We start from the raw sequence: 23,245 nt of genomic DNA on the forward strand, positions 1-23,245 counted from the left end.
CTGGAATACTACGCAGCACTTAGATTTATATGTATAGCAATATATATATAAATTTTAAAAACATCTTTTAACCAAATGCTATTTATGTAAAAGATGTGTGTGTGTGTGTGTGTGTGTGTGTGTGTGTGTGTGTGTGTGTGTGTGTGTTTTAAGGAAGGTGCAGCTCACAGTGGCCCACGCAGGGACCTAACCGGCAACCTTGATGCCACCAACACCACGACCTAACCGAGTTACCGGCCAACCCCTACCTGAAACATATTTTAGAAGGATTTATAGTCAAGGGCATATATATCAGACACGTGAGAGAAGTGTCCGTATTGACAGAAAGGAGGCAATGGGACTGACGAATGGGGATATAGTAGAGCCACAGTAAAACAAAAACCGAACCAAACCAAACCAAAACCCCAAGGACAAGAGCTGTCATGGGCCAATGTTGGTGATGTGCTGTGAACTAAGGGGTATGATTACAATCCGAGGTACAAAATAATGACTAAGAAAAAATATTACAAAACCAAAATCAATTGTGAAGGATGTCACGTAGGTAGTATGCTTCGTACGGGCACAAGGCTGAGACCAGAGGCTGCGACCTTCTCTATCACTGCAACTCCCCAGGCAGCCACTTTCCGACCCCCTAGGGTCCAGGATCCCCTCCGCCGCCGGGAAGTGCGCATGTGCACTGTGGGGCCTTTCCCGCTTCCCGTCGCTTCCCTTTCGGTGTCAGCCCCACCCACGGCCGACGCCATCGTTTCCGGTACGGTGCAGGAACAGCCCGAGCACTGGGGGCCCTGACTTCTCCGGCCCTCCCACTTCTGCAGCGCTCCTGCGGGTGTCTCGGTCGCTGGGGAAGGTAGTTACCAATAAAGTTTTTCTGTTTCAAAGCCGGGCCGATTGGGCGGGGCGCCTTCCCCTTGCTGGTTGTCCGCAGTTCCTCGGGCTGCCAGGCAGTGAGCTTCTGGGCGTCATGGCCAGGGGCCGCCGCGGCCGGGCGGGTGTGCGGCCGCCTTTCGCTGCCCGCGCGCTCCCGGGGCTTCAGGGCCCGCCTGCATCTGCCTCAGTCTGAGCGCAGTCCCTCCCCGCCCACGGGCCGCCTCGCGCCGGACCCCATGGCCTCCGAAGCGCCGTCGCCTTCGTTGTCACCATCGCCACCCACCTCTCCCGAGTCGGAGCTGGCCCAGTTGAGGCGGAAGGTGGAGAAGTTGGAACACGAGCTGCGGAGCTGCAAGCGGCAGGTGCGGGAGATCGAGAAGCTGCTGCATCACACAGAGCGTCTGTACCAGAGCGCCGAGAGCAACAACCAGGAGCTCCGCACCCAGGTGCGCGGTCCGCCGCCTCGCAGCCCTGCGCCCCATCCCGCCCTGGACGAGGCCTTCGGAGCCTCTGATAGTATTGGAAGGGCTCCCTGGCAGGGGCCCAGCACTACTCTACAATTTATAGAGTACTTGAAAGAAATAAAAGTTCAGTGCGATTATAATTCCAAGTACATTTGGAGCACCCCTGAAAGTTCGGGTTACTCGATTTAGATAAATGCGAGAGCAGAAGTTACGGCTGGTGTGAGTTGAACTTCAGTACTTTAGATCGTCTTCATTCCCACTTGTAACGTCCCATTGGAAGTAGGCACGTTTATACGGTTTCTAGGTCACTTTTGAGTTTGTTAAAACGCGGGACTTGAGTCAGAATCCCATCTTTGACTCACTAGATGTATGAATTGACACTGAGCCTCGGTTGCCCGTAAAATGAGAAGGCTAGTACTACACTGGTGAAGGTTAAATCAAATTAAATGTGAACACACTTTTACAGTTTTACAAACTGTTGAACACAGTGTAAGGTGGTTATTCTGGGCGTTTATCATCTTGAGTTTTCTGGTGGAAGTAGGGAAGATGTAACTTTGTTAGAGGCATTAAGCAGCTAACTTCATTTTTATCAAATACAGTAACGACAAAAATTTAAACTGTTACTTTTTAAACTTTTAAACAGGAGCATAATACGTTTTTCCCCGACTTGATGTGTTGGACAGTTACACTGTCTCCTGACAAGTTAATTTCCACATAATTATTAATTTCAATTAAACTGTTTGGTCTTTTGCAGTATATTGGTCTCTGTCCTAAAACCACATATATAGGCTGAATCCTAAAACGTCATCAAACTTTGTTAGGCTTTTAGCAAATGATCTATGAAAATATCTGATGAGTTGCAATGACTTGGTGTGCCCATTGTATAGAGTTATAGAAAATTTGAGTTTGTTTACTCAATAGTTCTTGACTACTTACAATATATATGGATTGTTAGACTACAAATATTGTTAAAAGTATTTTGGGGGAAGGGGAGCATGATAGATAGCATTTTAAAACACTCTTTTATAATGCCCCGATTGTTCAAGTACTTGCTATATAGATTCTAAAAGGAAACAGTTTACTAATCTTTGAAGAGCCAGCATTTTGATTATTAGTGATAGTGGTCTAACATGGAAAACTGAAATGCATAGAAAGCCTTGACTCCACTGGTGATGATAATAACTCCTTACTCTCCTAGTCAGCTTCCCCTGGTGGTGGGTGGAGTTTGGTTGTTAGCTGTCATCTGGAATTACTAAATAGTATTTTATCTGGAACAGTAAAAAAATTGGGTTGAGAATCGAGGGTGAACTGTTAGAAAAACATAAAATGTGCAGGCTTTGGAGGCAAGAAAAGCATTGTGCCAGTTACTTTATCTCTTCAGATTTCTCACATGTGAAAGGGAATAGGACATCTAATTTGTAAGGTGATTTAAGAGTTAATAAGATGTTATCCAAATTACCACCAAGTATAGTGCCTAGCAGGTAGCAGATACTAAATAAATGATCTAGTTCACAGAACTGGTGGTTAGTAGCAGATCCAGCACTAGGGCAAGGCAATCAGTAGTCTGGGGTGAAAAATTTAAGGGGGTACACATTCTCAGAATAGACCCTGTACGTGGAGGAAGCTGAGACTGAGTGCCTCCTTAAATTTGCTCCCTAGGTGCCTTGCTTGTTTCACCCTAGTTCCAGCCCTGGTTGTACCAGCAGATCTGATAACTGAGATAATCTGTATATAATGAGTCTTACGACCTTTTTCCTTTTAAGCTCTGTGTATCATTAAAGAAATATTGAGAATCTTGTTTTTTAGTTAGTGTCACACTGAGATCCTGTCTGACAAGGGCTGTTTCTCATCTGCTTTTGGGTAGTTCCACTCTGTTGCTCTGATTTTGGCATTCATTGAGGCACAGGGAGGATAGAGGCCCTTCTGAGGCAGTCCCTCTATTTTCTCCTGCTGCAGTTATTTAGTCATAAGACTACTAAAGAAAAAAGTATGTTAAAGTATATGAGTGGCATTAGTATATTTAAGTGAATAGTTAATTCCAGGTGGATGACACTGAATGACACTAAATAATTTAACACATGGGAATTAATTTTTTTCTAATTCTTTAGGGAGAACTGCCGACTGATTAAAATATTAGTATAAAAACATTCTTATTTATTAGAAATAAAGCTTCCTGTTCACAAAGTCCTATTTGGTCAATCTGATTTTTGAAGGGGATATTTTAAGGTTTAGCAATAGAGTGTAAGTATAAAAACATCTCCCTCTGCAAATGTAAAAGGTGAAAGAAAGTCAATTATAGGATTTTTTGTTTTTCTGAAAAGGAAACTAGCTGCTATTGGTACTTCTTTAAAAATTTTACCAAGAAAAGTAACTATTGTAATTTCAGGAGAATGGTGTGTATATTACTGGATTGTTACGTGATTTATTTTTTCTAAAGCCTTGTTTTCTTTCAGGTAGAAGAGCTCAGTAAAATACTCCATTGTGGGAGAAATGAAGAAAATAAAAAGTCTGATGTAGAAGTACAAACAGAAAACCACCCGCCTTGGTCAATCTCAGGTATTCAGTGGATAGTGGAGATACCCTAATACTGTCACATTCAAATCATGTTAACAGGAAGTTTTCTTTAAAACAGACAAAAATCTAGATAAAGGAGAACTGTTATCATGTTGTCTTCTCTCTAGATGATTGGGTGTTTGCAGATACTCCTATTTGCTCTTCTGAGGGGAAAGTAGAAATGTACTGTCATTCCTATAAATACATAGTATCGTTACTATGTTTTCAGTGGCACATTCACTGAGTAATTTTTGTCATGCTGTGAGCCATCTACTCTCATATCCGGTCTTTCTTGTGACCGGGGCATATGTTTTCTTTTTTTTTTAATTGAAATGGTCCGTTTTAAAAAAAATAATTTTTTATTTTTCTTTGTTTTTTTAAAGTTTATTAGGGTGACAATGATTAGTAAAGTTACATAGGTTTCAAGTGTACAATTCTGTAATACATCATCTGTATATCACATTGTGTGTTTACCACCCAGAGTCAGTTCTCCTATTTTTCAATTATAGTTGACATACAATATTATATTAGGTTTTAGGTGTACAACATAGTGATTAGACAGTTATGTAACTCTTCAAAGTGATCACCTCGGTATATCTAGTACCCATCAGACACCATACATAGTTATTAAAATATTATTGACTATATTCCCTATGCTATACTTTACATGTCCATGACTAGTTTGTAACTACCAATTTGTACTTCTTAATCCCTTTCCCTTTCTCACCCATTCCCCTTTACCCCCCTCCCATCTGGCAACCATCAAAATGTTCTCTGTATCTATGAGTTTGTTTCTGTTTTGTTTGTTTGTTTATTTTGTTTTTTTTTAGATTCCACATAGTATAAGTGAAATCATAGGGTGTTTGTCTTTCTCTGTCTGGCTTAACTTCACCTAGCGTGATATCCTCTAGGTTGATCGATCTTGTTGCAGATGGCAAGATTTCATTTTTTTATGGCTGCGTAATATTCTATGGTATTTATGTGCCACTGCTCCTTTATCCATGGACACTTAGGTTGTTTCCACATCTTAGCTCTTGTAAATAATGCTGCCATGAACATATAGATGCGTATGTCTTTTCAAATTAGTGTTTTGGGTTTCTTTGGATAAATACCCAAAAGTGGAATTACTGGGTCCTTCGTTGTCTCTTGTTATAGCCTTTGCTCTAAAGTCTATTTTGTCTGGTATAAGTATTGCTACCGCAGCTTTTTTATTTTTCCTTTTCATGACATCATTTTTCATCCTTGACTTTCACTCTCTGTGTGTCTTTCAATCTGAAGTGAGTCTCTTGTAGGCAGCATATGTAAGGGTCTTGTTTTCTTAGCCATTCAGCAACCCTATGTCTTTTGACTGTTTAATCCATTTAATCCATTTACATTTAAAATAATTTTTGTTACATATGTAGTTATTGCCATTTTATTCACATTTTTGGTAGCTTTCAGGTATTCAATTCTGTATTACATTATAAATCACATTGCATGTTCACAATAATGAACTCTTTAGCCTTTTTCTTTTCTGGGAAGCTCTTTATCTGTCCTTTGATTCTAAATGATAGCTTTGCTGGGTAGAGAAATCTTGGTTGTAGGTTCTTGCTTTTCATCACTTTGATTTTGTGCCAGTCCCTTTTGGCTTGCAAAGTTTCTGTTGAGAAATCAGCTGACAATCTTATGGAAGTTCCCTTGTAGGCAACTAACTGCTTTTCTCTTGCTGTTTCTAAGATTCTGTCTTTGTCTGTAAACTTCGGCATTTTTATTACTGTGTGTTTTTCTCTTCAGGTTCATCTTGTTTGGGACTCTCTGTGCTTCTTGGATTTGTGTGTCTATTTAGGAAAATAAATAGACAGGTTAGGAAAGTTTTTAGTCATTATTTCTTCAGATAGGTTTTCAATTCCTTGCTCTCTTCTCCTTCTGGTTCCCCTATGATGTGGATGTTAGTGTGCTCAGTGTTGTCCCAGAGGCCCCTTAAACTGTCCTCAATTTTTTGGATTCTTTTTTCTTTTTGCTGCTCAGATTGGGTGTTTCCTGCTACCTTTTTTCCAAATTGCTGATTCGATCCTCTGCTTCATCTAATCTGTTGATTCCCTCTAATGTATTCTTCACTTCAGGTATTGTAGTCTTTATTTCTGACTGGTTCTTTTTTATGTTTTTTATCTCCATTATTATATTTTCTATCCCTTTGTCGAAGTTCTCACTGAGCTCATTGAGCATCCTTATAACCAGTGTTTAGAACTCTGCATCTGGTAGATTGCTTGTTGCCATTTTGTTTAGTTCTTTCTCTGGAGTTTTGTTCTGTTCTTTCATTTGGGAAATGTTTGTCTCCTCATTTTGGCTGCCTCCCAGTGTTTGTTTCTATGTATTAGGTAGAGCTGCTATGTCTCCTGGTCTTGATAGACTGGACTTATTTAGTACTTGTCCTGTGGAGCCCAGTCTCCCTGGTCACCTGAGCCAGGTGCTACAGGTGTGTCCCTTGTGTGGGTTGTACGTACCTTCTTGTTACAGTTGAGACTTGATTGCTGTTTGTACGTCAATGGGAGGGATTGACCCTCAGTCTGATTGGTTGTGAGGACTGGCTCACAACCAGTGGAGCTGTTGTGCAGGGGCTGACCCCATGGAGCAAGATTCACTTTATTGGGGCTCTGGTGCCTGCCAATTCTGCCCTTTGGGTGTGTCGTTTGTGGAGGTGGTTGGGTGGTGCTCTGGTGTGGTTTGAAGCTGACCATGGGGGGTGTTGGTTCTAAGGGCCTCTGGGAGGGGCTCTGGTGCAGCCCAATGTCAGCTATTGCCTGTGCTCTGCCCAGGGCCACTTGGTATGATCTACTAAGTGACCTGCAGGTGGTTGGCACTTGTGCTGGGCTTGGAGGTGCCTGGGAGAGGCTAAGCTGTGAACTGAGGTCAGCTGCTGCTAATGCCAGGCTTGGGGCTGATTAGCAAGAGGTATGGGGCATGCCGAGGCCAGATGCTGCGTGTTTGAGATTTTTGAACCTTTCATAGATTTTAGGAAAGTTTGTAGCGTGTTTTAAGGCAGGCCATTTATATGGACAAGCCATGGAAGCAGCTGGGGTGGGCCCACTAGTTGGGTGGGGCAGGGTCTCAAGTAATCACCAGGGCAGAGTGAACGGTGTTAGCCAGGTTGATGGAGACTCATATGTGGTGCTGCATGTGCGGGCTGGGTGGGGAGGGAGGCTCAACAAAGGAAGAATGGCTTCTGCCAGCACTTCTGTCTGGGAGAAAGCTGCCCCCAGCACTTGTCCTGAGGCCATACTGTTCCTCTCCATATGTCCCTGGAACCTTTTGAGCCGCTGCCCCAGCACAGGAGCTCAGAGTGAGTGAGTCCGTCAGTAAGGCCATGCATGGGCCCGGGGACTCCAGCAGCCCTCCGTCTCTTTCAGCCACAATCCTTGCTGATTTTCCCAGCCAGAAGTTATGGGGATTTCTCTTCCCAACACTGGAATCCTGGGCTGGGGAACCTCGTGTGAGGCTGGGACCCTTTGTTTCTCAGGGGGGACCTCTGCAGCTAAGGTATCTCTCCTGACTTTTAACCACCATACATGGGTGTGGGACCTGTTCCACCTCTCCGCCCCTCCTACTAGTCTTGACATGATTTCTATATATCCTTAGTTATACTATTGTTCAGCTCTACTTGAGGCGATTTTAGTGATTAGTGTTCTGTAGTTTAGTTGTAGTTTTGATATTGTGTGGGGCGTGTGTTTTCTTGTTGATGCGTTCCATTTAGCATTGTGTTCAATGCCAGTCTCTTAGGTCTTTGTGGGGTTTGTGAGCCCATGACCTCGTCAGTTGCATTATGTTGTGAGCTAAAATAACTGAGCAGGAGAGTTTTAATAAGTAGGGATCACAAGAAATGATCTTTCCCATTACATTTTGCCTTGTTTTATTTAGTACATAATTTAGCTAAATAGCTAAACATGGCAATAGTATTAACATTACATATCTGTATAATAGTATATTTTTTTAAAAAGTTAGCATTGCGAGAGAAATTTGACAGAAAAATCAACCCTTGACCTGTTGTTTTTATTCCATTGTCATTTGATATGCAATATTAAGGCATATGCTTAGAAATTATTTAGAGTTGCTATTTCTTTTTTTTTTGACAGAACACAACTTATCTACCTGTTTTCATTTTTTACTCATGCTATGGAAAATCCAAATCTGCTTCCTGTTTTTTTTTTTCCTTTTTAGCTTGACAGCTAGAATACTGAAAATGACATTGGAATCAAAGATTTAGGCATCTGCAGATTTATCTGCACCATAAATTTTAATTTGTTAATATATACAATTGTAAAAATTTGTAATGTGTGCTGTCTTAGTTCAGTGCCAATGTTTTGGAATTAATTCCGTTTTGTATGCACTATTCTAATGTATCACTTATTTGTTTTTTCTACAGATTATTATTATCAGACGTACTATAATAAGGATATTAGTCTTCCAAATAAAGTGACTGAACTCTCTGTTCAGCAAGATCAGGATATTGAAGCTTCTACTTATAATTCTAAAGACCAGTCACAAGTAGAAAGTGATGTTTACACCGATACTGATATAACAGAAAAGGTTGAATGTGGACAAGAGGACCATTTTGCCTCAAATTCACAGGTAATAAAGTGTTTAACATGAAACTGTTGATGCCCAAGAACTTGTTCTTCATTATTGTTAATATGCAGACAAATTGACTTCTCTGGTCAATCAAAATATATACCAGGGTTGTAAATATTCTGCATATAATTAATTATACAGTGGCTAGTACAGTTTTTAAGAAATATTAAAACTTGTTCATATGTGTAATTTTTTCCTACTCTGTGTGTTCCCAAAACTTAATGATGCAAATAAACTAAAACAAAGAAAATTTGTCAGTATATTTTGATTCAACCAAAAAATTATGGACTACCACCACAATAACCATGTTCTCACCAGAAGTTTCTCAGTGCTTTCTTTATGTCATATATCCAGCCACTGTTCAAATTTCCCTGAATGTTTTGTAAATTTGTTTCTACAGTTTGTTTGAATCAGGATCCCAGTAACGTTCATACAGTGCAACTGTTTGACATTGTAATATAGCTCATATAATCTATAGCTTTTTCTTCTCTCTTCTAAAAATATTTTCCCTTAGTACTTATAATTATCGAAAAATCTAGATCGTTTGCCTTGAGGAATACTTCAGAATTTGTATTTCGTGGATTGCTTCCCTATGGTATCAGGCATTTATTTTTGAGTAATAGTCACTCACCACTAGTGTCTTCAAAACTGTGTTAAAATTGAATTAACTGATACACTAGTAAATATTTTTTTAAGTGGATCAAATTGTAATTGATGGTCCATCCCTTCCATTACAGAAATGAAAGTCTTATTATTTAAAATAGCTTTCAAGTCTATTTGTTTCGAATTCTGCTAACTTTTAAGTTGATATAAGGAAGTTTTTGTCTTATTTGATGTGACTGTATCTTACCTAGGAGCCAGCATCTGCATTAGCAACAGAAGATACGTCCTTGGAAGGTTCATCACTAGCTGAAAGTTTGAGAGCTGCAGCAGAAGCTGCTGTATCACAGACTGGATTTAGTTATGATGAGAATACTGGACTGTATTTTGACCACAGCACTGGTTTCTATTATGATTCTGTAAGTATTTCAGACCTTTTAATCCTGTATGGTTGTATATTTAGCTGCTTGATACCAAATTTTAAACCCTAACATCAATTAAGAAAAGCAAGAAGCTACATTTAAAAATTATGGTTGATTAAAAGCTATTTGATAAAAGAATTATAAAATAGCTTATGATGCTATACTTCTAGGTTTTTAATTAAATAAGTTAATTGTGATTATTATAGATTAATATTTTAGAGAGGTCTAATCTTTTATACATAAAGTAACATACAAAAATGTTAGAGCACTTATTAATAAAAGCAGACAATTAAGTACATTGTTGTAAAGTGTTTAATAACCTAACCTAACATTTTTTTCATAGCCTTTATGAGAAAGTGACATTGTTAATTTTAGGCTTGGGGTAAGGTTTTTTTTTTTGTTTTGTTTTAAATACTTAATTAATCCATTTGTATGGCCACAGAGGGAATCTTTTTCTTGAATTTTCAATAGCATGTTTGTTATTAGTCAGTGTTTTATATTCTGTGACTTTTAAACATTTCACTTTTTAAAAATCAATCTGTTAACAGTGAGAACTGGGTAATTAGTGTGGAATCAGAAATGTAATGGACCACTGACTAGGACAGAACCAGAAAATTAAGTTCTTGATTTATAATAGTGTTATGGCTGTTGAAGTCTGGTACTTAATTGGATTTTATTCAAGATTCGATGACAATGATGACAGAATTCACATACCCACATACCTCAACCTTCATGGTCTAGGCATGTGATCTGGTCCTCAGGAATTACAGAATGTAGTGCCCAAAAATGAAGCAGATGTTCACCATTCCCATTCCTGGAACTATTGTTAACCTTGTAAATCCTTTGTAAAGAGAGGGTTTTCTTTTCTAGGAATAGGCTAATTGACAATGCTAGTTAATCCTCAGAAAATTAATGTTTAAACTCTATTACCAAAGAGAGTAGCTAGTACTTACCTGGTTTCTAGGAGAATACAGAGTGTCCAAGTATATAACATTAGTCTTTGTCATTCTTCTACCTTCCTTTCTGTATCTTGCCTACTGACATCTATTCTGTAAATGGTTAGTTACATTCTGCAGGTTATATGCCTCAGTAAATTAGGGACTTTATTGTTTTACCATTTTTATTGTGCTAGTTTTCATTTTATTTTAATTAAATAAAATTCAAAACATATTTTGAAACTACATTTTGGGCTGAAAGACAACAGATTAAAAAGATTTGAATTATAAAAGTTCTGTTGTCACTAGAAATAAAGATTAGAATGCTTCCTTTTTGTTTTTAGTGAAGGGAAAGAGGTAAAATTGAAAATATTTTTGTAAGAGATCTACAAAATGGATTAAAGACAATAAATTGCAATGATATCAACAATTAGAAAAATAAATTACTCTTTTTCTATAAGTTTTAGTTGCTTAATCTCAATACATCATAAGACATTTCCAGGTCTGATCTGCGGATTTATGATATAAAGAAAATACAGACTTCCCATTAACTCTTGATTATAGAGTACTGGCCAGTATCTAATAAATGCAGATGACGACATAATTTTATCTTTCTAGTTTTTTCCATAATTTTCCAAAATTCATTTTTGCATGGCTGTTTCACTTGTAAGTCCTGTTACTGTAGAATTGGTGAAGATGATTTTTTTAATCGATTTTTTTAAATTGATTTCTTTATGTAGAATGTTATATTGTATTTATGAAGTTAACCTTATTTTCAAATTTTTCTTTAGAACTTTTCGTCATGAACATTAAATGGCAAATTTTTGTTTTATGACATTGAGAGAAGTGTTTGGGGGTTTATACTGCTGAACCATTATCATGTAATAAGGATAATGAGTCTGGAATTTGCTTTTATGATGGATACCTTAGTGTTCATAACTCCTAAAATATTTCTTGCTATCATTGTTCATTAATGTATTAAGTTGAACCATAGAAAATTGCTGTTTCTGTACGTTAAAAAATGGTCAAATGTTGGCAGTTTCATGATTTAATTTAATATTTAAATTACTCATTTTTCACACTATGAAAATTAGAGCAGATACTGAATGGTAAAGTATCTTGGAAAATTACAAGCTGTTTTCATTCTGATATTTTTATTCATTATCTTAAAAGAAACAACATTCACTGTATTTGAATATATTTGATATTTCTATTGTTTTTCTATTTTATTTCATCTTACATAAATAGGACTTACTGTTTTCTTGATTTTTGAAAGGAAAATCAACTGTATTATGACCCTTCCACTGGAATTTATTACTACTGTGATGTGGAAAGTGGTCGATATCAATTTCATTCTCGAGTAGATCTGCAGCCTTACCAGACTTCTGGCACAAAACCAAGTAAAGATAAAAAGTTGAAGAAGAGAAGAAAGGATCTAGATTCTTCTACAACAAATGAGGAAAAGGTATTGTCTTCATAATTTTTTAAATTTACATACTGGTGATATCATAATTAAGCCAAAATTTTTGATGAAACTGAAAATCATTCATTAACTCTGTATTTCAAACATATCCATTAAGATAATAAGATATCAGAATGTATTAACTGAGAGGCATTCATGTGGGCCAAATGGACTTTTTCAGAAATTCTCAGTTACTAGAAGTTAAAGGAATTTCTTAAAAGTTTGAAAGAGGTAGCTTTAACGCAGATAAAATACTCTTGTATTACATAATTTGGAAGAACTTTCAGACCCTCAACTGATAAGTTGATGTCAATGTACAATTCACAATAAAAGAAAAACAGTTTGTAAGTAGACGTAAATAAAAGTTCAACTTTCTTAGTCGTTTTGAGCAATTTCTTACCTACTATGTTAGCAAAAATTTTTAAAAATCCATTTCTGGCAAATATGGAGGAGGTACATATTTATTAGTGTAAATTGGTATTTTTTGGGAAAATTGGCTATTTGTATGAATAACCGTAAAAATATTGCTATTTTTTAATTGGAAAATCTCATTTCTGGTAATTATTTTTTAAATCCAAAGAAATAAAGGTGCCTTTGTATAATTATGTAGCAATATTTATAAGAACAGAAAAAAATTAAGAGTTCGAATGGTCCACAGATAATGGTTAAAAAAATGATAGAACATTTAATTTAAAAAGCATTACTTAGGCTTTAAAATGGTATTTATAAAGACTGGGGAATTTAAAAAATGCTTATGATATAATTTAAATTGAAAGAAGGAAAATATAAAAAATGGACAAGGTTGGTGGTTTATAGGCAGGAATGGAGGCTTATTTGTTGTATTGGCATTTTATGAATTGTGGCAACTATTTGATACTTTACTCTTAAAATTCTGTCTCATGTTTTTCTCTTCTTAACCAAAGAAAAAAGCTTTTAAATGTATAATACTAAAGTTCAAATATGGAATTGAGATTCTGTTGGGATTTATTTTCTATTCTCCATTTGATTTGTTTTTATTTATTTTCACTGAAAATACCTAGGAATAGAAGAGTATGTGACATAAAATACTAAAAATGGTTTTTCTGTTTGCTTTCAAGAATGCTGTTTTATGACTCCTACCTGTTACTAATGGTTGAACTATTTGAAAGAATAGGTTGTGAAAGTACTTCTCCCCAGCAGTGAGAAAAGAACATGTAGGGGTCATCAAATGGCCCTTCCTGACAAACTAGAAAATGAAATTTGAAAGCATTCTGTGAGATTTTGGTTTCGTTTAGCTTCCATAACTGCTTATCTTTACTGTCCTTCTTTGAGAATATGTAAACTCCAGGACAGGGACTTTAGGAAAAAATTCTGATGGAATTTAGAGAGTTCTTCCCAGATTCTAAAAGATAGCTGTGAAGTCTGGGAGATGAGTTAAGACTCATCTTTTCTTTATTTTTTAAGATACTCTGAACCTCTTTGTAGGTGGTGGGTATGTGGCAGGAAAAGAGGACGGTGAGCAGATTGGAGTAACTAACTTGAAATATGCACATATGCCTCAGTGCCCGTATGTAGGCCCCCTTTCTTTTCTATTAATGGATATTTAACATTCTGGACTGGCAAATAGTTTTTAAAAAGTAACACCACTGGCAATTTCATTCATTTTTATTTTGCATATGTTGTCTTACAAGCAGTAATAATAATAAAATATACAAGACTGGAAACTGCTTTTTTTTTAAAGTAAATACAGATAAGGAAATTTTTTGCTGTAATTCACAAAGGCCTTTCAAGCTCATAGTTGTTTAGCTCCTTGCCCTTGTTCTTGTCCTTGGTGAGTTTGTATTGCTGGAAGTGTATATAGTTTGTCACACCGTGTTTAGCTAGTCTAAACTGAATTTATGTTGCTATTAAAAATATGTGTTCCAGATGCTCCCATATTTTATAAAATGATAGAACATAATGAATTCATTTCATCATGTGGCTCTAAGGTAGAAAGAAAATTTAGTTTGCTAGAAACCAAAGAAAAAAAGAGGAAAATAACTCTCTGATTCTTCTGAGGTTAAAATAATAGATTTGTTCATTTGTTGTAAGACATACCCAATATAATTGTATAATAAATAATAAAAGGCTTAGGCCAGGTAAGTTGGAATTTTGTATAAGAGATGTAACTGATTCATCGATACTTTAAACTGTTGGGTATTAACAAACCAACTCAATAAAGTACTGTATTTTCCTAAAACTACTGTTAAGCTACTTTAGGTACATTAGGATCTTTAAGTCTCTGCTGTAATCAATGCCAGTTCTGTATTTTATGTGTTGACTTGATAAATGGTTCAAATAAAGTTCAAAAAGAAAGTTTAGGGTACATGTATTCTCTCGGCCTGCACTGTCTAAGGTAGCCAACTAGCTACATATGGCTATTGAGTATTGGAAATGTAACTGGTCCTAATTAAGATGTGTTGTAATTGTAAACTACTCTCAATTTTGAAGACAGTACAAAAAGTCCATGTAAAATCTTTCATTGGTAATTTTTGTATTGATTAAATATTAACATATATTAAATGAAGGTATTTTGTAAATACTGGGTTAAAGTAATAAAATGAATTTCACCTGCTTTTTAAAACCTTTTTAATGTGACTATTAGAAAATTTTAAACTATAAATATGGCTTACATTATATTTTTATTGGGCAGCATTGGTCTATAGACTGTCACCTGGTCCAAGCAATAAGTGATGAATGAAGGCCTGGACTGGGACAGTTGAGGACATTGAGAATAGATAAGAGAGAATTGGGATAAATTGTTAACATAGTCTATAGTGCTTCCGTGTTCTCCCGAAAATAAGACCTAGCCGGACCATCAGCTCTAATGTGTTTTTTGGAGCATAAATTAATATAAGACCCACTCTTATTTTACTATAAGACCGTGTATAATCTAATCTAATCTAATCTAATATCGGGTCGTATATTAATTTTTGCTCCAAAAGACTCATTAGACCTGATGGTCCGGCTAGGTCTGATTTTTGGGGAAACACGGTTGGTAATTGATTTCACGTACTGGTTTGGGGATGTCAAAGGTAACTGTAAGAGTTTTGATTTGGGTGATAAGTGGATGGTATTGTCACTAACCAAGAAAGGGAACACGAGCAGAAGAGGGGGTAAAGATTGTAACCATTGTTATTTCACTGTATATATCTTCACTAATTCATTGAAACATTTAGCATTAAACATTATAAGATGGTCATATTTAAGATTATTCTCCCCTGTTTCTACCTCCCCACCCACCTCTTGCCAGGATTTGAATTCAGAAGATCAAAAACCATCCAGTGTGGAACATATAAGCTGCAGAGAGGGAGATGATTTTACAAATGTGAAAAAGAAGGCCAAAATAGACATTCATTACAAAAATAATTCCTCTAAATTCACTGTTCCAGTTAGCGGAAAGACTATAGAATCTCCTCTTAATGAAAACATCTATAATTCGACTTCATTTAAAGATGAGAAAATCATAGAGACTGATAGTGAGCCAGAAGAAGGTGAAATTACAGACTCTCAGACTGAGGACAGTTATGATGAAGACATTACCAGTGAAGACAGTGTAACTGCAGAAGACACTGAGGATGAAGGTGAGTAAATAACCATTATTTAATTTTACAGAAATAACCCAGTGTGGTCATTGTAAAAGAGCAACACAGTTGAAGATGTTAGCAACTCATGTAAATATCTGCCAAAAAGGAAAGTGATTGTTTTAAACTGATTATTTGAATGACATTACTAAAAATTATGTGGGCTGCTACTTGGTTATTTTTAGAGAGTAGGATGTGAATAAATGGCTGATACTTGGATCTTAAAGTTTCATTGCATTGAATGGCCTAGTCAGTAGGACACAAAACCAAATTACCTATGTTCTAATCCTAAACTATGTATTCAGTCTATTTTAGTGGGTTAGATATTTGTAATCTACTTTTATAATTGAGGGGGAAGAAGCAAATTGCCTTTAAAAAGTGTAGTCCATGAATTCAGCCGCATAGTTATTAGAGTAAATCTAATATTTTTGTACTTGAGGATATAAAGGCATACTTTTAAAACCCAGGATTTCATATTAGGGTATATGAACTTTTTTTGTTCTTAATGGAATTTTTTACTTTTTTAAAAAAAGCATAGACTCAATTTTTTTAACTTAATATAAAAAGCCTTGTTTGCAATATTTTCAAATTCCCAGACCTTAAAACAGAGTTATTTTATAATTGTGATAAATGCTGAATTTTCTGAATACCTTTAGGTTGATCACTTTAAGTTGGTATGTTATATAGCAGGATTTAAGAAGGTTGTTTTAAATAGAATTAAGATTTTTGATCAATACATTTGTATTTTATGGATGCCTCCTACTATCCCTAGACATTTCTAATAATTTTTTTACATAGCATTTGAATTAGTATTTACCCACTTGTTTCTTTGGCAGATGAAGAAAAAATTTGGCCCCCATGTATTCGAGTAATTGTTATTAGATCACCAGTGTTGCAGACAGGATCACTTTTTATCATTACAGCTGTAAACCCGGCTACAATTGGAAGGTAAAGTGTTTAATATTATTATAGTTGTATACTTGTCTTCTTATTCTAGTGGATTGTACATTTCTTGAGCAGTTATGAAATTTGCATGGTACTTGTTGAATAGGCAAAAGAATGACATCCATGCACCTCCCTCTATAAATATTGCATTTTAATATTATCTCTTTTTTAAACATTATTTTATAAAACAAACAAAAAAATCTTAAAAATTCTTTCCATGTCACTATTGCTGCATTTATGTATGGTTCAAAAATTATTAAAGACATTTTCCTTAACTCTGCAGAGAGAAAGATATGGAGCATACTCTCCGAATCCCTGAAGTTGGTGTCAGTAAGGTAAGCTCTTTGATTTTTTTCAGATATACACCCCAGATGTAATTTTATACATCATTATTATGGCAAAAAGCTTAGAGTTTTCCCCATTTAATAGAAAGGTTAATAGCCACTGTAGTAATGGTAAGGAAAGCAATGCAGATTTGTTTATTCCACTGCTTTTGAAAATAAAAATTCTTTATCACAATTTAGATTAACTAAATTATGTTTAATTTTTAACAGTCTGGAGCAGGAGTAGAAAATGGGGATTAATTTAAGTATTAAAATAATACCCATTTAATAGATATTTATTGAATGAAATAAATATACTAGATATTATGGCAGTTCAAAAATGAATCAGACCTGGATTTAGGCTACTGTAGTAAATGGTTACTTTGAGTCCAGAGTATATTATAACCCAGGAACAATCTATCCTCTTCCACCGAGGCTCTCTGTTTATAGCTTTTCCTAGTTGAACTTAAAATGGTTTCAGGGTTTCAGGAAAAAGAACAATTGTGGTTTTAAAACATACTATATGGAAAGATTTGCAACTTAAATTATAAGTAGAAAAAAAATCAAAAGGTTTAGCTACTGAGACTGTATACTTCATATTTATCTTTTTCTTTACTGTATTTTCTGTAGTTTTTCCCCCTTCCTTCCATGGTGGTTAGGTTGTTATCTTTGTTTTCTCTTGTATATTTTGACCTTTCATCGTCCCTGTTTTGTTTCTGTTTAATGTACTATGTAATATGGATCTAAAGTATATAGTGTATGTGAGTTTTGTCTTTTTGGAATGAAATTTGTCTCTCATCATTAGATTGAAAGACTTAACATTTTTATTATGTTTGGATTCATTCAGAGGGGAGTAAATCCTCATAATCTTAACTCTGACAAAATCATCTTGCTGTTTTACTTTCTTTTGACCCTTTATTATTTTGCCTCTGAAGAAAACCCAGTCTGTAACTTAAACAATAAAGAGGTCCTTCCCCAACTCCAATCTAAAATATAGTAGCTCTCTGGTAGCATGTCTGCTTTTTCTTTTTCTCCTGTAAACTAATGTGTCCACTGGTAGGGTAGATAATTTGTCAAGTAGATGAAAAAAATTAAATAAAAACCCCACACATTTCATATTAATATTGTGGGAAAAAACAAACAAATATTTCACCACTGGATAGGAGAAGACCTTCTAAGTTAAAAAAAAATCACAGAGGAGAAAATAATTTTGAATAATTTAAGTTTGAAGTTCTTAATGTGTTAAGTAAGTTTAAAAGGCTGACTAGGATAGTCACACAAGTAAGACAAAATATACAGAGGGTGCCAAAAAAATATATAGACATTTTAAGAAAGGCAAAAATTGTATTAAAATTATAATGCAATGCACTAGCATTCATTTGATGAACGCCATCTTTTGAGCAAATGTCATACTACACATTGCTACCATAATTCAATTCAACTTTGAAAAGTAATACATAGATAACATCTCTTAAAATGTGTACATTATTTTTGGCACCCCTGGTATATCCTTTACATTCTAAAAGCTAATGCAAATTCACTTTTTCAAACCCTACTGTGATACAAATAGGTAGATTAATGAGGGACATAAATAAGCAATGCAAAATAGAGGAAATAAGCATGGTTAACATGTGAAAACCATTCACTCTGTCTGGTAATTTAAGAAATACAAATGAAGATACCAAGATGTCAGTTGTCATTCATCATATTTATTAAATACCACTCCTGTTGGGAGCATAATTTAGAATTGCTCTTTGGAATAAGATTTCAAGTCAACAGACTTTAAATAGTTTCAATAGTTTTATTCTAAACAACCTGACTGAATAAAATGTACAGACATGAAGAGAAAATTTGCAGAAGAGGAAACCCAAACAACTAATAAATATAAGAAAAGATTTCAGCCTCAGTAGTAATCAAGGAAATGCAAATTAAAATCACAATGATGAATTTCCTGTACCTAAATTATATCTCAATAAAACATTCATATAGTATGATTCTCATTTATATCAAGTTCCAAACCAGGCAAAACATATATTGTTTATAGATACATACATAGGTGGTAAAAATATAAAGAGATGTATCATGAATGAATAAACATCAAACCTCTGAAAAGGAAAGTTGGGTGATGGACAGTGGTACACATCAATGGATAATTTATTTTAAGTATCTGAGGCAAATATGGCAAAATTTATTAAAGCTGCGTCACGAGTAGACAGATTCAGTATATTCTTTTTGTGTTTGAAACATTTTATAATTTATGTTTATGAAATTTTTAAAGAACAACGTTATTGAGAGATAGTCCACATCCATATACAATTTACCCATTGAAAGTATATAATTCAAAGGATTTTAGTGTATTCATACAGTTGTGCAACCATCACCACATAAATTTTAGAACATTTTCATCACTATAAAAACAAACATACTCAATAGTAGTCATTCCTCATGTCCTTCCAACTCCCATTGCCCTAGTCAACCACCAGTCTACTTTCTGTCTTCATGGATTTGCCTATTTTGCACATTTCATATAAATGGAATCATATAACATGTAATCTTTTGTAATTAGCGTTTTCACTTAGCATGTCTTTAAGATTCATCCATGTTGTAGCATATGTCAGTACTTCATTTCTTTTTATTGCCAAATTAGTATTTCATTGAATGGATATACTACATTTTGTTTATTCATCAATTGATGGACATTTGAATTGTTTCCACTATTAAGAGTAATGCTATTAAGAATAATGCTTCTATGAACATTTGTGTGCAAGTTTTTGTTTGAATGTATGTTTTTATTTCTCTTGATATATATACCTAGGAGTAGAATTGTTGGATCATATGGTAACTCTCTTTAACCTTTTGAGGAACTGTTAGATCCCTCCAAAGCTGCTGCACCATTTTCCATTCCCACCATAGTGTATTGTATATGAAATTTTAAATTAAAGATTTCTGCAGCTCTTTATCCAGTTAAAAAGACATGTATTGAGTACATGCCCAGTATATGTGAGGCAGTGTATTATGTACTGAGAGGTAAGCAAAAATGTAAACTAATGTAAGCAGTAATTGTAAGCAGTACAATGACATTACATATGCAGTAATTTCGTGTAAGGTAAATGTCATATAAACAAAGTGCTGTGGAGCAAGGAGAAAGTGAATAGTTCTGAGTATTGAAAAACTGGAAAACTTTGAGAAGTTGACCTTGAATGTTTCAAATCATTTTTTGTATTAAGAATTTTTAATGATACAGAAAAATACTTACCTTAGGTAAAAAAATAATTTCAAATTGTTTATATAGTATAGTCTCAACTATGTTATAGAAGAGGAAAAGGTAGGACACATGTTAAATTATTAATGATGGTTATAGGTGGAATTATGTATATTTTCTTCTATAACATCCACATTTCTACTAGGAGCATTATAATACTTCTGTGTTCAGAAAAAGTATTAAAAAAAATTAAATTATCCGAGACTCAAGTCCATTGTATCCTATCATAGAAAAATTGTTATCTATGGTTAAAAAAAAAGTATACTACCTGTAATTACCTGGTTTCTTTTTTAAGTTTCATGCAGAAATTTATTTTGACCATGAGTTACAAAGTTATGTCCTTGTGGATCAAGGCAGTCAAAATGGTACAGTTGTTAATGGAAAACAGATTCTTCAGGTGAGTGTATATTAATTAATTACTTGTACATTATTTTAAAAAACTGAACTGAAATTTTTTTTTTGAACTGAAATTTTTTATTCCTAAAGGCCATAGTTATTATACATATCATTTAGTTTCCATAATTGTTCAAGTCCAAATGTGTTATGTGAAGGGAATTCCTGGAAAGGGCTGAAAAAAGTACATAAGTCGATATTTGATTATTGAGTTTTGACTTCTAATTATGTATCTGTGCCTTATTTTTAGAAATAAATGCATTTTAAAGCTATTCGGAGTAAATGTCCTTACAGAAACTTTAGGGGCCCTTCTTTTTGTGTTTTTTTAAAAAAATTGTTTTAATGAAAATATTGTTAAACTGGAAACTCCTTGAAGGCAGGGGTTATGTCTGTCCAGTTGACTCTTCTATCCCCAACATGTAGCAAAGTGTTTGGCACTGGAAGGGGAGAGAGGGAGGCCTTGTTCTTAGTATATAAGAATCAAAACGGAAATAAAACTGAATTATCAAGAGAAAAGAAGGGAAAAGGGGAAATATGATTCCCTTACCCCTTAACACTTCATTTTTTGACCATGATTCATTATGGTAACAGATTGATTGAAGTTTGGGTTAGGTATTTCTCTGAGAGGATTGGGCAGGGAGATTGGGAGATTGTGGATTTTGATAATATGAAAATTAGAAGTTCCTCAGTTCAGATATCTTCTCCGCTAGCAGAACATTATGCATCATCCCCAAGTTGTGGAAATATATGCCTGTGTTTATCTCATTGAGAACCATCTCAAATATTTTTTTGTTATAATCAGACATAACTACAGTAGACATAAAATAATCATATGTAACGCACCTGGATTTTTGTTTTGTAATTTTCCCCCTCAGCCTAAAACTAAATGTGACCCTTATGTACTTGAGCATGGAGATGAAGTGAAAATTGGAGAGACGGTGTTATCCTTTCACATTCACCCTGGCAGTGACACCTGCGATGGCTGCGAACCAGGGCAGGTTAGAGCTCACCTTCGTCTTGATAAGAAAGATGAATCTCTTGGTATGTCAAACATATGTGGGAATGATAACTTTTTAATTCACTGGAGTGTTCTAAAAAAGAATCAGTTGGTTAACAGCTTCATATCAAATTGATACAATGCTGTATTAAGATATATGTACATTTCAGTAAATATTATCAGATGAGACTGAGAAATGTCATGTATTTGAAATTTGCTAATAGACCTAGGTAACAGATTATGATTGTAGTTGATTTTTCTATGTAATAATTTAGTTGTGCTGTTGCAGCATTAGGTTACTTTCTCATCAGGAGATAATCATTAGCTCTGTTTTTGCTAATCTAGTTTAGTATACTTTTGAAGCAGCACAGCAATGGTAGCTAAATGTCCTCAAAAGAGTAATTGTGACATAATTACGTAATATAAAGATTGGTTTCCTTTTAACATCAATTTATTGATATGAAAAAGTCATTCACAGTTTAACTCTGTCATATAATAGTATCGTAGAAAATAATAGGCCAAAGTATTAAGAGTTATTGGTTGACATGTTTGCTTTCCTACTTACATTTTCTTGCTGTATCACCTGTGTGTATGCCATTATTTACTATAGTAAATAACACTGTAGGAGTGTGCTTGCTACCTTGCTTTAAGCCTATTCATCTAAGGCTTTGAAATTTAAATAGATACTTTGAACTAGTGAGAACTAATTTTTTTCACATCAGTTTTTCCCCTAAATACCAACTCTGCATAGTCACTGTATATATTTTCTTTTCTGATACTAGATTATGAAAATAAGTATTATTCTACAATATACAATTATACAAATTTACATTATATAGTAACATGAATCTTGGGTTCTGTGATTTTTCTTTTGCATATGCCTGTGTTCATTTGGAAAATTCACAGTATTTCTGCATTTGGGATTCTATTACAGTAATCATATCAAAAAAATTACCATGTTTGGTATTTCTTTTAGTATCTATACTGTAATATTCCTATAATCTTTGGGTTTTGGTTTATTTTCCAAGTAGATTTAGTTATCAAAATGCTGAAAGGACATCATCATAACCCAAGATTTTTTTATATTAACATTTATTTGAACTTTTGATCAATCTGCAGATGGGCTACTAATACTATTAATTAGTGTTTTATTATTAAATAAGAGTGTTAATTTTATATAACATCTATCAGATTTAGTGAGTTTTTCTTTTTAAATCAAACTCTTTCCTTTTAGTTGGTCCAACACTAAGCAAGGAGGAAAAAGAGTTGGAAAGGAGAAAAGAATTAAAGAAAATACGAGTAAAATATGGTTTGCAGGTAAGGGTGTTAAATACAGTTACATGTGTTAAATTGTGCACCTGGTTTTGAGTAAAAATGCCTTTAGATATGCATAGTCCATTTTATATATAAAAAGTTACTTAGGATGATTTCGAGATTTACTATGTGATTTCTTCTAGTTGTTTACTGTTGTCTCAAAAACTATGGAAGTTAGAGTAGAAAATTGATAATAATACTCTACATTAGAGTAGAAAAATGGTAATAATGCCCTAGCCATTTCTGGTTTTTGAAATTTGCATTAAAATGTTATCAATGAAGAACATCGTTGGAGGACTAAAGCTGCTGATTTCAAGACTCATTATAACCTATGTAATTAAGACAGTATAGTATTGGCATAAATAGGTCGACGGAACAGAATGATGAGTCCAGAAATAGATCCATATAAATAGGTGTATGTATGTGTATGATTTCAACAGAGGTGTGAAGGCAATTTGGTGGAGAAAGGATGGTCTTTTTCAACAAACAATGCTGGATAAA

At 34.7% G+C, this 23,245-nt stretch overlaps 1 protein-coding gene across 3 annotated transcripts in view; it reads left to right on the forward strand.

Moving 5' to 3' along the window:
- The first annotated feature begins 742 nt into the window (after nt 1-742).
- Nucleotides 743-23,245, forward strand: part of AGGF1 (angiogenic factor with G-patch and FHA domains 1) — a 31,800-nt gene continuing 9,297 nt past the window's right edge. For 2 of the 3 annotated variants that reach the window (XM_033111081.1, XM_033111080.1), the window contains exons 1-11: nt 749-1,313; nt 3,785-3,887; nt 8,284-8,489; nt 9,344-9,508; nt 11,723-11,911; nt 15,180-15,510; nt 16,347-16,458; nt 16,739-16,790; nt 20,336-20,437; nt 21,309-21,474; nt 22,665-22,747. In XM_033111081.1, the coding sequence (XP_032966972.1) occupies nt 1,104-1,313; nt 3,785-3,887; nt 8,284-8,489; nt 9,344-9,508; nt 11,723-11,911; nt 15,180-15,510; nt 16,347-16,458; nt 16,739-16,790; nt 20,336-20,437; nt 21,309-21,474; nt 22,665-22,747 (1,719 nt within the window). In that variant the 5' untranslated portion in view covers nt 749-1,103. Of the gene's footprint in view, nt 1,314-3,784; nt 3,888-8,283; nt 8,490-9,343; nt 9,509-11,722; nt 11,912-15,179; nt 15,511-16,346; nt 16,459-16,738; nt 16,791-20,335; nt 20,438-21,308; nt 21,475-22,664; nt 22,748-23,245 lie in introns of all 3 variants that reach the window. The other variant, XM_033111082.1, reaches the window with a different exon arrangement.

Source organism: Rhinolophus ferrumequinum, chromosome 7 (genome assembly GCF_004115265.2).
Source record: "Rhinolophus ferrumequinum isolate MPI-CBG mRhiFer1 chromosome 7, mRhiFer1_v1.p, whole genome shotgun sequence".
NCBI classification, from domain to species: domain Eukaryota; kingdom Metazoa; phylum Chordata; class Mammalia; order Chiroptera; family Rhinolophidae; genus Rhinolophus; species Rhinolophus ferrumequinum.